The sequence below is a fragment of the Crocodylus siamensis genome, chromosome 15 (assembly GCF_052110815.1).
Source record: "Crocodylus siamensis isolate JL-2025a chromosome 15, ASM5211081v1, whole genome shotgun sequence".
NCBI classification, from domain to species: domain Eukaryota; kingdom Metazoa; phylum Chordata; order Crocodylia; family Crocodylidae; genus Crocodylus; species Crocodylus siamensis.
In genome coordinates this window covers 27945837-27962169 of record NC_143409.1, presented here as the reverse complement: position 1 = coordinate 27962169, position 16333 = coordinate 27945837, and the positions used below count along the sequence as shown (strand labels likewise).

The 16333-nt window shown below is 44.8% G+C and overlaps 1 protein-coding gene across 2 annotated transcripts in view; it reads left to right on the top strand.

Annotated features, from left to right (window-relative positions):
* PTPN9 (protein tyrosine phosphatase non-receptor type 9) overlaps window positions 1-16333 on the top strand; it is a 52794-nt gene that overhangs the window by 11228 nt on the left and 25233 nt on the right. Inside the window, exons 1-4 of one of the 2 annotated variants that reach the window (XM_090028373.1) lie at window positions 8008-8146; window positions 8253-8396; window positions 12086-12175; window positions 13088-13212. In XM_090028373.1, coding sequence (XP_089884499.1) covers window positions 8343-8396; window positions 12086-12175; window positions 13088-13212 — 269 coding nt within the window. In that variant the 5' untranslated portion in view covers window positions 8008-8146; window positions 8253-8342. Of the gene's footprint in view, window positions 1-8007; window positions 8147-8252; window positions 8397-12085; window positions 12176-13087; window positions 13213-16333 lie in introns of those variants that run through there. The other variant, XM_090028372.1, reaches the window with a different exon arrangement.

Below are 16333 nucleotides of genomic sequence, written 5' to 3'. Positions count from 1 at the left end.
GCAAACAACTTCAGCAGGGTAAAGCAGGGAAGTGAAAATGGAAGGACCCTGGTTTCCTTGCAAGAGCAGCGGTCTTGCCCTCCTGGTGCCCTTTCAGCTGTGTTGGGAATGATGTCAGGCTTTTCTTCAGAGCCCTACATTTTCCCAGCCTGGGCCAGTCACACATGGCTGGTGAAGTGCTGATAAACTCAGGCCCTTCACTTCCTCCCCTAGGAAGTCATTAATGCTGAGGAGCTTTTCATGCTGAATAGCTCAGAATAATTCCAGTTAGTCTGGGGCTTTCAGGCTCTCCAGAGCTGCCTGACACGCTACACTGCCACCTCAAGCGTCCAAATTTTTTCCTGTTCCCTCTGTGATGTTAGTACTTGAAAGCCAGCATTAACTGTGTTTTGTTCTTTCTTTCTTTATTTCTTGTAGTGTTTGTTGTTCTTGCACAATGCTTGGTATCATGGAAAATTCCTTAATTTCAGAATGGCTCTTCCTGTTTGCTGCTTTGGGATGGGTGACTTCAGTTCATTATGCCTGTTTGTTTGGCTGTGTCCTTTCTGCTGGGGTTTGTCTGATGGGGCGGGGGGAGGAGGAAGCATATTTGAATCCTAAATAGGTGAAGAAAACACACCACCACCAGACAGATGGCCTGTGTGCTGGAGCCAAGGGGTCAGCGGCATTGTGAGAGCATCCTTTGTGTGTGCACCTTTTGAAGCAAGAAGTTGCTTGAGGCAGTAGCCATGCCAGTCTTTGTCTCTGTTTGTCTCACAGTCTCTCCCTCTTTCTTTTCTTCTCTATCTCTCTCTCTCATCAGGAGTTGAAAACATGGAGGAGGAAAATGCTAAGGAACTCTGAGCTTCCAGTACCGTGGGACAGTCTGAGAGCTACGTTGCATTAGAAAAGATAGGTCCTACTGGAGCTAGGAGCTCCTTGGAGTTGTCTTACTGCATGCTATTTAACAGCTGTAAAAATGTGGGAGGTGAATTGAGAATTTTAATCTTAATTTTTTCTTTTTACTACAAAAGACATGGTGCTCTGCCATCTGCTGTTCAGTGTGGCAGTCCAAAAAAAAGCCAATAAGTGAAAGTGGAGTGAGAGAAGTTCAACTTTAAAAAGCAGAATCTTTTATTCTCCATCCCCACCCATTATATTTAACCCTTTGTGATCTGATTAATACTCTTCTTTATTAAGCTTTTCTTAATTCTTCTGGCTCTTTCAGGGCTTCTTTTTACCCAAAAGGTAGTTTGGTTTTATGCTGATGTGTGTAGGCCTGCTTTCATTTAAAGGTGGATCTGTGCTGGCACACTTAGCAGGAGTTGTGTGTCCCTAGAAAGTTAAGCTGGAAGGCATTTTAACCCCCAATACAATAAATAAACTGTTTAAGATGAAGTTTAGCTACTCCGGGGAAAATATAAGAAACACTTCTTTTTAGATGGTGGGTGCTACCGAATAAGGCACTGGATTGGGAGTCGAGAGATCTGGTTTCTATTTCTCTTTGCAACCATCCTGATTGTGACCTAGCACAAATTACCCTGTTGTACTATTGATTTGTCTTGGCCACTTGGATTATGAAGTTGCCAAGGCAGCGAGTGTCTAAGTAGCACCCAGGATGGCGAGACTGTTCGTAGTTGGGTCCTCTCTGACACTACTATGATTAGGAGCTCCTTGGAGTTGTCTGGCTGTGCACTAGTTAAGAGCTATGTTTTGAAATTTTGGCATGGATTATTGGAAGTCACTTGGGTGATCAAACGGGCACATTCCTTACACAGACAAACCAGTAAAATTCCGTCTTCTGCTAAGTGCAGTCAGCTTTCATTGACTTGAGTGGGAATTGTAGTCACATAGCTCACATCAGAATTTGGCTTGCAGTTGTTCACACAATACGTGTGTGGCATTAAAAGCACAAATAAAGACATTGTAAAAAAGAAATGAAAACATTGAGTTTAACCTGTCAAGACCCTTGTTGAGAGAGGCCTGTGTTGTTCCTGTGAACGCAGATGTCCAAGTTGCAGCAAGGAGCAGTCATCTCTTAGGCTGCCTGCTTGGAAGGGTTTCCCTTGTCGCCAGTGCCTGCCTGGGAAACAACAGAGCAGTGAACCTTGGGTCTTGGCAGGTAAGTAGAAGAGGAAATGAATTTCAAAGATTTAGCTTTATAAAGTGTGTAAGCTTTTGGCTCACCCCTGGGTTCTGCGAATGAAAAAAAAAAATTAAAAAGCATTTAATTTCCTTTTATTGGGAATTATTTTTCCCCTTCAGAGTTTTATTTAATGTGCGTTATGTCCTATGCTGAATGTGTGGCTGTAATGTGTTTTACACTGCCCTGCTCCCGTAGCTTCATTGTCTAGGTACATAGATAACTTGCATTCTCAGGTTTTCATGCTGCAGGAAAGCCCGGGAGTGTAGCACTAATCCTCTCCACTGCTGACCCAGGCTTAAATGTGCCAATGCCGAAGGAGACACTGGAAGACACAGAGCTGAAGCCAATGAAAATCCAGGGCACTTCCACTGACAGAAGTGTGCAGTTTTGCAATTGTGCTGGTTCAAAACCCCTTATAAATTAACTTGGGCCCTAATCTGACTTTGAAAACTATATAAATAGTCAAAAAACTGGAGCTGTTCAACTCTGATTGGAGTTCTTTATTGTTCATTTGGTTGCCAATTTGTAAAAGTGACTGATTTATCTGGCTTGTTGGACTGGGAGCTTTAAAGGAGATTTAATTTTTAAAAAAGATTTAGAGCTTTATGTTTTCCACCATGGACCATGCAGGTTTTATGAGAAAAAAACACAAAACGTGCCCTATGTGAATCACTTTGCAAGCATATTTATTCTTCAGATGTAAAAGGCTCCTCACTGTTCAAACTTACAGTTTCTTAAAGAAAAGAAAAAAAAATACATCCCCAGCCTACTGGCTGGTTAGGTTTAGCTCTCTCAATCTGTCTTGGATACTTGGTCACTTACCAGTTTATTTGTTTTTGGGCCATCTACTGGGCTATGCATTTTTCAGCTCAACCATACTATGGTCCAAACCCAGTAAATGTTCATTCACATAGACTCATAAAGACATAGGGTCAGAGGGGACTTCAGGAGTTCCTCAAATCCAGCCCTTTGCCCAGTGCCTGCTCAAGGCTGCATTATCCCTGTTTGAATCATCCCAGACAAATGTTCATTTGACCTACACTTAAAACTGCTGCAGTCTCTCTATGTGTTGTGTCCCAGTGCTTGCCTACCCTCAAAGTTAGAAAGCTGTATCTCGTATCTCATCTAAAGCTCCCTTGATGCAATTGAAGTTCCTTACTTCTCTTTCTGTTCTGTGTGAACCCAGAGCCCACGTGTTATTTTCTGCACCCTCCAACAAAACTGAGCCACATGGACAAGAAGGAAGACTTCTGAAGACCAACACAGTACTATGTTCAGTTGTTCTGTCCTTTCTTGATTCCATCCCCTCGCTGCGCCCCTTTCTCCCATCACCAGTGGAGTTACCTGTTTCCCTGCTAGGCATTTCTACATCTATTTGGGAACAATAATTTGCTTCTCATTATTTATACCTATTTGGGAACAATAATTTGGTTCTTATTATTCATTAGACCAAATTTTTCTTTCCCAGGTTGAAACTTCATTAATGTTTCTAGCATCTAAAAATTTTCAAATCTACTTCTGTTTCTACATGTCCTCTTGGCTGTTGTAGAAGCCCATAAAATGCAGGAGGAGGGAAGATCTTGGAAAGAAAACAGTTCTTAGCCTCCTGTGTTTCCCCAGCTCCCGTTGAAGAGCTGCTGCTACTGCTGTGATTATGCTTTGCACTACTTTGGAACTGTCCCAGTTTAAAGCTCTGTCTGAGGAATGCAGGCGCCACCTTGCTAGGGCTCTGGGGCGTGCCATCGTGAGATCACACAGCCAGAAAGGAGATACGGTTCATCTCCTAAACCAGAAGTGTAGCCACCATCCTGCAACTCTGTTCACACTAGTAAGCTCTACTAAGAGCCAGAGTCTGTTGACATATGCCCAGTGCCATGCTATATTACTTCTGGTTCAGATAAGCTCCCAAAATGGAAGAAGCGTAGCCACCTCTGTGTGACATACACAGACACTAGGGCAGTACAGGCAGTCTTGGACTTGCAACACAATTGGTTCCTGAAAACCGCACCTTAAGTCGAAATGTAACTCGGAACCAATTTTCCCATAGGAAACAATGTTATAATGAGGGCTGGTTCCTGAACCAAGGTCTGCTACCCTATTTTCACCAAAAATAACCAGGAATTTTGTACTCAATCGATTATAGATGAGTAATATAGCTACATTAATGTATTTATATTTTAAATAGCAATCATATTGATTTGGAAGGACTTCTTTGAGGTGACTTTGCTGGACTTTTTAAAGGGTTCTTGGCTGGAGTCTTCTCAGGAGTCTTCTCTGCAGGTTTTTCTGGACTCTTGTCTGCTTTCTTAAAGAAAGTGTCCAAGGCAGTTTGGACAAATGTTCTCCAGGGAGATGGGCGACACGGCAAACTTGTTCGCTGATGTGGTGTGGCGTCGGATCAAGTGTTGTAAAGTCGAAACTGAGGTCTGAAAGTTGAAACAGGGTGTCAATTTATAAATGTTGTAACTTAAAACCTTGTAAATGGAGGACTGCCTGTATTGTTCCTGTTCATGCTGTCATAGTGTTGCCAGCTTTAGTATAAATACAAAGTAAGGTCCCTGCTTATCCCACAGAACTTGGCTAATTGTATCCACTTCTAAGGGGTTACTGCAACATTTACAGAGAGGAAGTAGCAGGAGTAATGCCTAGGAGAGGGTGGCAATAAATGTGTCACATCTATGAATACCATGCCATTTACAACAGTAGATTAGATCATTCACCTGCTGTACCAGCCAATCTGTAAAAACGGTTCCTAAGTTCTGAGCCAGGGCAACAGGCTGGCCAGCAGGAGGCAGCTTCAGACTGTTATTTCTCTGGAGTTAGAGATGCTTTCAGAGTTGCTTAGTATTTTTTTTAAAGTGCAGCTGTTCAGTGTTTGTTTGTATTGCAGTATGGTATTGAAGTTATATTCAATCTCTGTGCCCCACTGTGCAAGAGGCTGTACAGACACTTCTTGAGAATCAGTCCTTGTGCCAATGAGCTTCCATGTCTTGTCTCTCTCATCTGTTCATATTCTAAGTGGAAAACGAGGCACGGGGAGATTAAATGGCTTGCCCTTGGTCATGTTTCAAGTCAGTGTCAGAGCCAAGAATAGAACTCAGGATCCCTGAAATAGTCCAGTGCCTTATTCACTAGCAGGTCTTAGGCCACTTTGAAGATGTTAAACCAGTTGTGGTCTCTCTGGTGAACAGTCCAGGGTTTCAAAAGTCATCGTGAGTCAGACCCTAAAAATATGTCACTGTAAAAAATAATGCATTTTGGATTCTTTTTATTTGCCATCTGTTTAAGTTTTGAAGTCACATCCCCAAACTCCTCTTGCAGTGATTAGAGCTAGAAACTTTTAAAATGAAAGCCATATTCACATGACTCCAGGTGCTAGTACTGTAAGAAGGACACCAAATATGATCCTGGCAGTAAAATAATGAGGACTGGCACTGCTGTAGCCTGAAGCAGGACAATGGTGTAGATTAACCAAGCAGTCTTCTGTCATGCTGTGCAATATACCACATTCTCCAAAGGGCTCTTGGCATCTTTCTTGTTTCTCTTCATTGAGACATTGTCAGTTATTTATTTTTTAAATTAAATTATTTTCATCCCAGCAGGGGTGGAAGTTTTTCACTGTGTTTTCACAGCAGAAAACATGGGGTTTTGTTGTTATGGGATCTTTGCAAAAGCTCATCAGGAGGTCAGCAAAAATATTATGACTACAAAAGTGAACCATCATCTTGGAGAGTCCACAGGGGAAAAGACAGCCTCTTAGGCAGCCCCTGCCCAGGGTTACAGACACGTGGGCTTGTGGAATTCACTGGCAACGTGAGGTGTAGCAAGCAGCAGGATCTGGCCTCACTGTGTTGGCTGTAGTTTTATTTCCTCCTTCCTTGCCCTTATTTTCCTTTGTTTGCTTTGCCTGTGCTGTCTAATCCTCAGACCACTACTGACTGCTGCTCCTCTGGTTGTGTAGGGCAGCCGCCTCTTCCCTCATCGGTCACTTTGTTTGTCTCAGTCCATCAAGCTTGTGTCTCTGGTTTGGTGCCTAACTGGTTCCCAGTTAATGTGGTGTTTCAGAGGGTGGGGACAGGGTTACTAAAACCTTCTGCTGATGCCTCTGTCTTTGTCATCCACCCTTTTATATGGTGTGTCTGTCTGTCATTCTTCCTGCTGGGTTTTCAGTGAAGGGATGCCTGGGGTTGGGGCTCTTAGTTGCAGCTGGTTTTTAGGCCCATGTGGCACTCAGCTCTGAGCTGTTGTCTCGTTATCTTTAAAAAGCAAATACCTATGGGATTTGCCTCCCAAACCCCATATAAATACTTCTGATGGGCATGCAGGATCTCCTGCTTGAATATACTTCTTGGCCTGTTAGAAACCCAACCCTTGGATGTGCTGCAGCAGCCTCAAACTCATATATCTTACCTAGAGCTTTTAGTTTCTTGCTGTTCCGTGTCTTTGCCCCTGTATCCAGAAGCCAGAAGCACTGTCTTTTACTTTCCCACAATGTCTCGGGTCTTCTGCCCTTCCTCTTGGCTTTTACTAAGCCATTTGCTGAAACTTTGTCCCTCATTTTCAGTTCCTGCCACCAGGTTGTTTCATCCTTTGCTGTCCTGATACCGCAACTTCCTCCTCTCCTATCTTCTCATTTTTGGCAGCATCCCTTGGCATAACCCTTTTCCCATCCAGAGCTCCTCTGCCCTGACCAGCCTCCCTTTTCCTTGTCTCTGCACTGGCCTTGCCCTTTCTTCCATTCCAGTATGTGTGCCCTCCTTGTGGCCAGGGGCCTGTCTCCAGAGGTCCCCCCTCAGCCTGTTGCTGGGCACTGTTTCCACCCTCTCTCTGCACCCTGCTCTGACAGCTCCTGATTGTCCCACATTTTCACTCTGTGGCCTCTTCCTTACTTCACCTGACTGCTAGAGCAGTCTCCACATCAGAAAACACCTAGTTCCCTCCATTACCATGGAAGGTCCCAATTGCTCCATATAGCACTCAAGTAATTACCAACCTACCCTATGTGGGGCATGTGTTGTATTATTGGATTGTGCCTGGTTTGACATTTAACCTGTAATCTCTGCAGGGATGGTGGTGGTGGAGGGGTAGTATTTGGCATTTATTGTATGGAAATGAGTGTTTCCTTACTGTACCATATAAATAACCATTGTGGGTCAGAAACATAGCTTGAGGCAGAGGAGAATGCAACAGACTTTTGGATCTTAAGACTGAGAACAGCAGAGCAAAGGACTGGGAACATCAGTAGCTGTGTTGCTTTGCCTTACTTTGCTGTCCTTAAAGTAAATACTTTAGGGCAGTGATGAGAGCAGAAAGTTGGTGCTGGAAGGAGATTAACTTGGGTCTGAGGGGGGGATGCCTCTCAGGGCATGGCTGAGAACAATAACCCCTGATGATAAGGGAAGGAGGCTGGGACTGCAATGCCTCCAGCCACCATGGGGCCTGCCAGGTCATTCTGAGCAGGTGTCCAGCAGATCCCCCTCCTTGCTGGCTGCATTGCCACCCTGTGGGCTTCCGAAGCACAGTGGGTTTGCAGGCTCAGCCCAGGGAGGTGGGTATAACTGATCACAGGTAGCCATGATCCGTGTATCTTATAACTCCCTGTGCCTCTTTCAGCTGCCATAGCAAGCAGCCCCAGTTCTGGAGGCCTGCATTAGAGGAGAATAGCAACTGGATGCCTTAGCTCACAGAGCACCAATGAGTGATCCTGGTTCTTTCATGGCTCAGTTACAGAGAGCACTAGTTTGTTCTGACTGGTCTCATTGGCTGGCAGGGTTTGTGATGAAAAGTGATGCTGCAGCCATTGGTACAGCCTGCTGTACAGTGGCCCTGCAGAGTATCCAATCATTTCATGCCTTTTTCTCTCTGGTTTTACAGACTGCTTTTGGCTGGGGATTTGCATTAACCTGGGAGCTCAGCTCCCTGTTCATTGTTTTCATCTTTATCCATCATGTATCACCTCCTCATTTGGTCCTGCTTACATTTCTAGATCCAAAATGGGGTTAGACTGGACTTTGGAATAGTGTGTGTAACAAATTACTCCCTTGCCTTGGGATTTAACGTGTACAAATACTGGTAAGTTTCTGTTCCCTCTCTTCTTACCATGTGTCTCTGTCTCTTTCTCAAATAGGCTACCAAGCAGTTTCTGGAAGAGATTAACAAGTGGACCGGACAGTACAATGTGTCTCCGCTTTCCTGGAACGTTGCTGTCAAATTTCTCATGGCCCGGAAGTTTGATGTCCTCAGAGCCATTGAGCTGTTTCACTCCTACAGGGTATGTGAGCAGAAATGGTCTTGCTGGGAGGAGAAACGGGGGTGGGGAGGTTGGATGAGGCATTGGTTTTCCCTGCTGTTCAGTGATTTCATGCACAGCAGAAAAGCTGTTCTCAAGGGGTGGGGAGGGGGGTTCTTTCCTTGCCTTCTGACACGTGCTGTTTTGGTGAAAAAGCTGATCTGTAGCCTTGCAGATATGCAAAATCACTATGAAAATGTACCTGCCCAGGTATTCAATATATTCACACACACCCCGCCGCCATTACTGTGATGATGATAGCAAGAAAAAAAATGTTGTTTTACTCGTTTGTCCTCCAGAATTATTCTGTCAGATGTTTCCCTTCTGCTGCTGCTTGATCACAGCTTGTTCCAGGAAATCTTTACAGATCTATGCATCCTAGGGATTGCTGATATCTGCCTTGTATTCAGGCCATGCCAAAATCCAGCATTCTACTCCCTCACCCCCCACCTCACCCATGTCTAGGAATTACTGATCCATGCCATGCCATGCCAAAATCACCTTCATCTCTTTTGCTTTTCTAATTTTATGGAGGTTCTTCTACTTTCATTCTTACCAGAGCATCTGCTTTTCCCAGAAGTGCCTAAAGCAACATGACTAATCCTCTTCACTAGAAGCTGTTAGAGGATGTTTACAGCTCCCTTTTTGGAAAGCAGAGCTCCACATTAGGGGCCAGAGCTCAAGTGAGGTAAAGGTTTTTATTGCTGATTGATTTTTTTCCTTCTGAATCTAAAAGGAGCTGCATGTCCCCTTTCCAGTCTATGAGAATTTAGTCAGTCTGGGAGAAACTATTTTACATGGTTTATCCCATGTGAAAGTTAAGAGTTAATCTGGATTCACTGAACCCACAAAAGCCACAGCAACAGATGCAGTTCTTAGCATTTCAGTCCACTCTTCTTCTATAGACCCTAAAACCACATCCCTGCCCCAGTCTGCTGCTACTGGGCCCTAGCACAGCTCTCCTCAAAAGCTAAGGGAAGGCACAAGGAAGTACTTCACTTTAAGCTGAGGATCTGTAACTACTCTGTGTAAAATATTCTTTGTTTTTTGCTTCGGGTGTGGTTGCTAAATACCCGGCAGAGGAGGTAGCCAGATTCTCTTGTTCAGGCCTGCAGGCATATGGAGACAGCCAGGCAGGCCTTGGTTCCCAAAGTAAGTAGGGATTTGGAGAACTTGTGCTTTTGAGCTCACAGCTGGGAACTTATATTAGAATTAGATCTTCCAGGCAAAGGTGTAACCCTTTCTGATTTACCTGTAAACTAGATCTAGGAGGACATCCCAAGCATCATTGGTTGCCCTTGAACATTTCAGTTAACTTATTTAAGTAAAGCTACCTTTGAAAAGGGAGGTCGAGGCTTGTAAGCCCTCCATCATTCCAGTGGTGATTCACCACCTCCAAGAAAATTGTGGGAGAATATAGGGGACTGTAAAAGGCCAATTTATGATTCTAAGTCCCAGAAGAGTGTCAGTTCTCAGTGGAGTAGAGGTTTGGGTGACTGAGACACAGAAAGGTCAAGTGGCTCCCCCAAGGTCATAGATCAAGTTAGAGGAAACCAGGAAGGGAACCCAGATCTCCCTATTCCCAGTCCCATGTCGTAGCCCCTAGGCCATGCTTCCTTAGAGTAATGAGAGATTAGATGGCTCTGGGCTTTTTCTAGTAATTTTGGTTAGTGCCATGAACCAAACTGTATTGTGTGCTGACCTCAAGTTCACCCACTTCTCTCCTAGCTTGATTCATGTCCTCTTCTTCCTCACCGAGAACCAAAGACAGAACATCTGTGGTGCACTACCCATCCACCTTCTTCTCCACCCCTCCCCTCCCCTCCCATCTGCACAACAAGCAAGCAGCAAGCAATCCCTAAAAGCAGCTTCCTCTGACAAAACACTGCTGTATGCTTCTCCACCTGATGCTGAGCCCTTCTTTGTCTTGCATGTGCCCCCTGGCTGAGAGCAAGGAGGAACCCAGTCTGGAAACCAAACCAAGGGCTTGCTCCTCTGGGATGTGAGTCACAGATGAATGCAGATGCCACACAGTCTTGCAAAGGTCCAGGGCAGTAGTGGGAGAGCATCGATGCATGCTGTAATGGTGCTGGCAGCAGTCTTCTCACATTCTGTCACCTGGCCAGGAAATGCTATTGGAAGTGTTGACATCATTACTATGTTTAACGCAGATCAGGTGATTTTTGTGCCTGGGCTGGTAACTTTTTTGAAAGAGTCCATTAGGGTGGAATACCCCCAGGATGAACCTAGAGACAGTGAAATATCATCACTAGTGTCTTCGGTCTTAATCCAGTGAGGTCCTTATGAACATGCCTGATTTTAAGTCTAGGCACAGTTCTTTGACTTCACTGGACCTAATTAGACACGTATTTAAACAGTTTGCTGAATCGGGTGCTGATGGAGGCAAGATGGAGAACTAGGGCACTTCCTCCATGGAGCTGGTTAGCTCAGTGGTATCATGGGCCTGGACACTTGCCCACCAGTCACATCTGATAATGGCTCTGCTTTGTCACTACAACAATGCCCCTGTGCAATTTTGTGTTTAGGCCTCTGTAAAATGTACTTGGTTTTAGAGTGAAAAGCTGTTTTCTCTTAACAACCAGCCCTGCAAATCCACCCTGTTGTGTGTCAGCCTGGGTTCCTTTCCTTTGGTATGTTGCTCTCAGTATCAAAGGCTTTTCGGTGTAAATTCTCTTTTGAGTTGCATCTGGCCAGGTCTGTGGCCTGTAGGGGCTTTGTACTGCCGTTAGTAACTGAACCTGGAGTTTTGGTAACTGGGTTTGTTCCTGCAAAAGGAAAAATAGTTTGTAGCTTGCTCTCCTGTATCTGCATTACCTCTTCAGGATGAACAGGAACAAGGAGTGAGGAAAACTCATTTTCTGTGAGCAGATCCAGCTCTAATTGTGCATGCAGAGTGGGCATTACTTTGTTTCATTCAGGCCTTCTTTGCAAGGGAACCACTTTGGGCTGTGCCTAGCACGTAGGCTGCTCATGCTTGGTTGAACTGGTGTGCCACCTATCCCATGCCATTGCCCAGTTCTTACCTAAAGCTACTTACTGATGGGTTTTGTTTTTTTTTAAAGTCCTTTACTGGAAAAAGAAGCACATTGGTTGCACTCAGCTCCGCAGTATCTGTATAGATGAGACACTTCAGCAAAACTTTTTGGCACTTTTATCTAATGGCTAATTCAATCAGGTATTCGATAAGTGCCAAAAAATCTCCACTGAAGTGCCTGATCTATACAGAAGTTGGGCAAGCCAGGTCCAACTAATGTGCTGCCTCTTTTGGCCATGCACTGTGCTCAGTGAGGGGAATGCATCGAGTTTAAAGTAAAGCACCGGGGTTTTGGGGGACATTTTTCTTAATGTCTGCAAGCAGTCTAAATGTCCAGGCTGGGAGCAAGTGCTGGTCTCTCTGGTGTTTCCAGCCATCCTCCATTAGGTAAGGAGGTGACTACTGCTGGTGTCTAGATCTGGGAGTTTGTTTGGGTCAGAGGTGCCTAAGGTTTTGTTAGTAAATAGGTGGGAGCAGTGTGGGTGGCTAAGGGTGGTGACAGTGGCCCAATCTTTCTGATAATACCCAGATGAACAGGAAATATTACTAGCAGTTGATGAGAGGTTCTACAGTCCATCTGTTGTACCTGTGGTTGTTTGTGCATCTTAACCCATAGGAAACGAGACTGAAGGAAGGAATTGTGAAGCTGAAACCTCATGAGGAACCTCTCCGCTCTGAGCTGCTCAGCGGGAAGTTCACCATCCTTGTAAGTGTGAGCTCAGGCCCACTTCTCTCTCCTATGGGCCCAGTTTATACAAGTAGTTCCCTATATGCGGATGTAGGCTTGGGGCAGTTGATTTGTGGAGGGCTATGAAAAACTGTATGAGTCTTGCTAGGGAGGTAGAACTCAGTGGTAATGTTTATACCATAACATCCCCTCTAATTGGTACCCTGAGCCAGGTACTCAGGATGTTGGGTTAGTCAGATGGGACCTCTGAGAAGGGCAGGAGATGCTGAGCCTACTCTCCACCCCCTCATAGCAGTCTCTTTTCCCTCTCCCAATGGCTGTGTCAGTGTGTGATGACCCTGAGGAACAGACCTGAGGATGGCATGCACAGTCCTGAATGGGGCAGCATTTTCCATGCAGTTCTTGACATTAGGTCATCATTAGTCCTAGCCTCTTAACCTGGCTTTGTTGGGGGCAGCGGAGGGTGGGGTGCAACTATCCAGCTCATTTCATTCCACATTCTGGGGTTAGTTGCTTTCTCTGGCTTGTTTTAAGGAACTATTAGGAGAATGTAAGGAGCAAGGAGAGTGCATTCTCTTCTCCTCCTGCTCTTATAGTGCCCAGTGAGCAAAGCAGGGAAGCTCCTAAGTAAATTAATATTAAGACTCCTTTCCCCTTCTACTCCAAAGCAGTGTGTACAGTTGCATATGGTGCATTGTGCATGCATCAGCTACAGTCATGCATGCAGTGCTATATGCCCACCAGACTGCAGTACATAGCCTCCACTGCTGTTACATTTTTGTAGTGATTGGGCCCATTGTGCTAGGTTCTATAGGCTCATGCAGATCAACATGGTTTCTGTCCCAAGAGATTTTTAGAAACTCAGTTTTGGCAAAGGCTGCTTCACTTCCTCTGTCTGCTCATTATGCTTTTCTCTTGACTTTCTTCTAGAGTGTGCGGGACCCATCTGGGGCTTCTATTGCACTCTTCACTGCCAAGTTACACCATCCCAATAAAAGTGTCCAACATGTGGTGCTCCAGGCTCTGTTTTACCTGCTAGACAGAGCTGTAGAGAGGTGAGTCATAGATTTATGCACCTCAGGACTGGCCATGTGCAGGTCCCTAACACTGGCCACTCATCTTGCTTTTCCACAATGCACTTTAAATGTATGTGATGTGTACTGCAGTCTGTGTGGGGTGATTCTCTATGGTAAAGAGAATGCCAGATCCCAAGGTTTCCATCTGCATGCACTCTGCTGTGTGGCTTGTTATCCAAAATCTCCTGTTGTTGGAGAAAACAGTGTCCTTCCTGTTTGCCTCCAGTCCTTGTAGAATTTCCATTCATTGTCTCTGGTTGTATCCAGATGTGGGCACATGCAGGGACTGGACCTCTGGACCAACACCACAAGTATTCTAAAAACCCTGCTCCAGGCATTCATGACTCTTGTAACCATACAGATCTTTTTCCTCCGGTTCACACACTATTTGGGAAAGGTGAGTAACTCTGGGCTGATGTGCTTGAATGCCCTTAGCATATCCTCTGATACGTAACAGAGTGTAATGGTCAAAAGGTCTATACTAATTGACCTGCCAGACTCGCCACAAAGTCTTGTCTGGTGGAGGCAGCTGGGGGTTGGATTTCTGTCTGGTAGAAAAGTGCAGTGATGCTTTAATCTGTATTTGCCACCTGATTGATCACATGATGGAGGAAGGGAGAAACGCTGATCCTTGAGTTGATTTTTTTTTTCTTTTGTATCCCTTTGTCTGTTACCTACATGTCCAGGGCATCTAGAGTTTTAGTTGGGGCACAGTTTGGAGTGGAGTTTAAGGTTTCAGTCTCTTTGGGGATTCTCTTTATCATCTGCAACATCCTCCTGATCAAGATCTTGATCTTTAAAATGACAAAAAGCAGTAAAATGATTGTATTCGACTGAGGCATCTCCTATTTGTGGTTTGGCCCCACAGGTTGTTATCCCAATGCAGAGGAGTAAAATCTATTAAAAAATAAGCTCTGAGGAAAGCGTGGAAGAACTGAGTAGGGGAATCTGATAAGTCTTCAAACTGAGAAAGGGTTGTTAAAAAGAGGGTGGCAATGACTTGTTCTCTGTCTCTTGCTTGGAACAAGACAAGTCATAACAGGCTTAAATTGCAACCAAGGAGTCTTTAGATATGAGAGAGGTGGTTAGCCATGTTAGTCTGAAGATGGGGAGAAGGCAGAGCAGGGTGACACTAGAGAAGAACTGGTTCAGAGAGGAATGAGTTTTCATAGGTAACAGCCTACTTTGTCAGATACTAAGAATGAATATCAACAAGAGCATTCCAACTCTGAGTGTGGTTAAGTACTGGAACGGGTCCCGTAGGGAAATTGTGAAGTTTCTATCACTGGATGTTTTAAAGTGCAGATTAGATAAACGCTTATCTGGGCTGGTTTAGACAAAAAGGATCCTGCCAGAAGTGGGGGCTTAGACTAGGTGATCTCCTGAGATTCCTTCCAGCCTTATCTTTCTGTGAACAGCATGAATTGAATGTGTGCGCTGAAGATGGTGTTTTGGAATCTGCAGCCCTTGATGGTAGTATTGGTATATACACTTTCAGGCAATTCACATGCCAGGCAAGTTTATGTACTCAGTGGGCACATCTAGACATTCATTAATGCACTATATTTACAGCATGTTAAGTTTAATACTTGGTTAACCAAGTTCTAAATTGGTTTTTGTGATGTGAAAGGCAGTCCAGCTGCAGAGCTGCCCCAGCCCTGCTGCATGCCCAGGGGGTGGCAGGACTTGCCATGGCTGGACTGTGTCTGGGCCAGGCAGAACAGAGGGACCTGCTGCGGGCCGGACAAAGACCTGCTGCAGGCATATACACATACACATATATATATATGAACATACAAAATGCACATTATATATAGAAATAAAGCTATCTATCGAGAGAGGGAAAGAATGGTCTTTTGCTGGGCTCAGTTGCAAAGGCCCAGTCCCTGTACAAGAACAGCTTGCTGGACTGCAGTGAGCCAATGGAAACCCTAAGCCCAGCTTTTTTCTAAAGGAACGTCAAAACATGTAAAGGTCTCTCTAGTCTAGTGCTTTCCCTCAGACCCCAGGAAGCCAGGATCTTTCAAATCCTGAGTCCTTGACTCAGGTTCTTTAGATAGAACTAGGATCTTATCTTTAGAGATTTTAGGGGACTAGTTTTTGGTGAGTGCGGGGGGTAAGTGAGGAAAGCTGATCTCACTGAGCACTTGCATGTAGAAGAAGGGCTGTACCTGTTTGTTGTGTAATATAGTGCTTAGGAGGAGCAAACATCAGCACAATGTGGAGCTTGCCATGTAACACATGATGGGCTGGCCCTGTCTAAGGGCTTTGCATCCCTCATGAAAAACTGCAAAGGAATTGCCAGTAAAGGCTATTTGTATGCCTCTTCCTCCTCATTTTTCCCTGGATACTACAGTTTCTAGCTCCTGGAACATCAGTCAGTATTAGGAGAATCCTGGATCAGACTCACTGTAGTGTTGGAACATGGTGTCTGAGGCTAAGGCTACAGTCCCTCCAAATAGACTCGTTTGCTAGATCCCTCGGATGGCAAAAAATGGATTTGGCTGGTTTTACCTACCAAATTTGTTCACAAACATTAGCATGGGAACAATGCACCTGCATCAGGTGCACCAGCATCCCGAAGTGCTACCACACAGAGTTGCATCTTGCAGAGGATGTTTGTGCTTTACTGTATGGTGCAGAACAGATGGTCCTTATCCCAAGAGTTTATCACTTCTCTTCGTAAAGACTACACATGGTTCAGACTTAGCAGACAACTAGGGGTTAGAAAGTCAAATCTCTGCAGTGAGTGAACATTGCTCCTAGTTGGTGGTTTTGATGGATCTTTTCAAATGGCTTCACAAAAGAGGCAGTTTTGTACCTTTTATCTTGTATTTTATTTGTAATCTGACAGAACTGATAATGTGGGAGCCACCCCCCAGTTCATAGGAAGACCTGTCTCATCCCAAATAGTTTACAGTCTTTCCAAACTAAGTGCTCTGCAAGCTGAAGTTTCCAGATGGACCTGTAAGTTGCCAGGAACTGTCAGTGGGTTAAGTAAGGCCTGCTGTCTGTACTGGGATTTACAGTGGCATATTCACCTGTGAGCACATCTCTTTTGTTGCCACTTAAGAAAGTAAAATGTGTGCCTGCTCTCAGG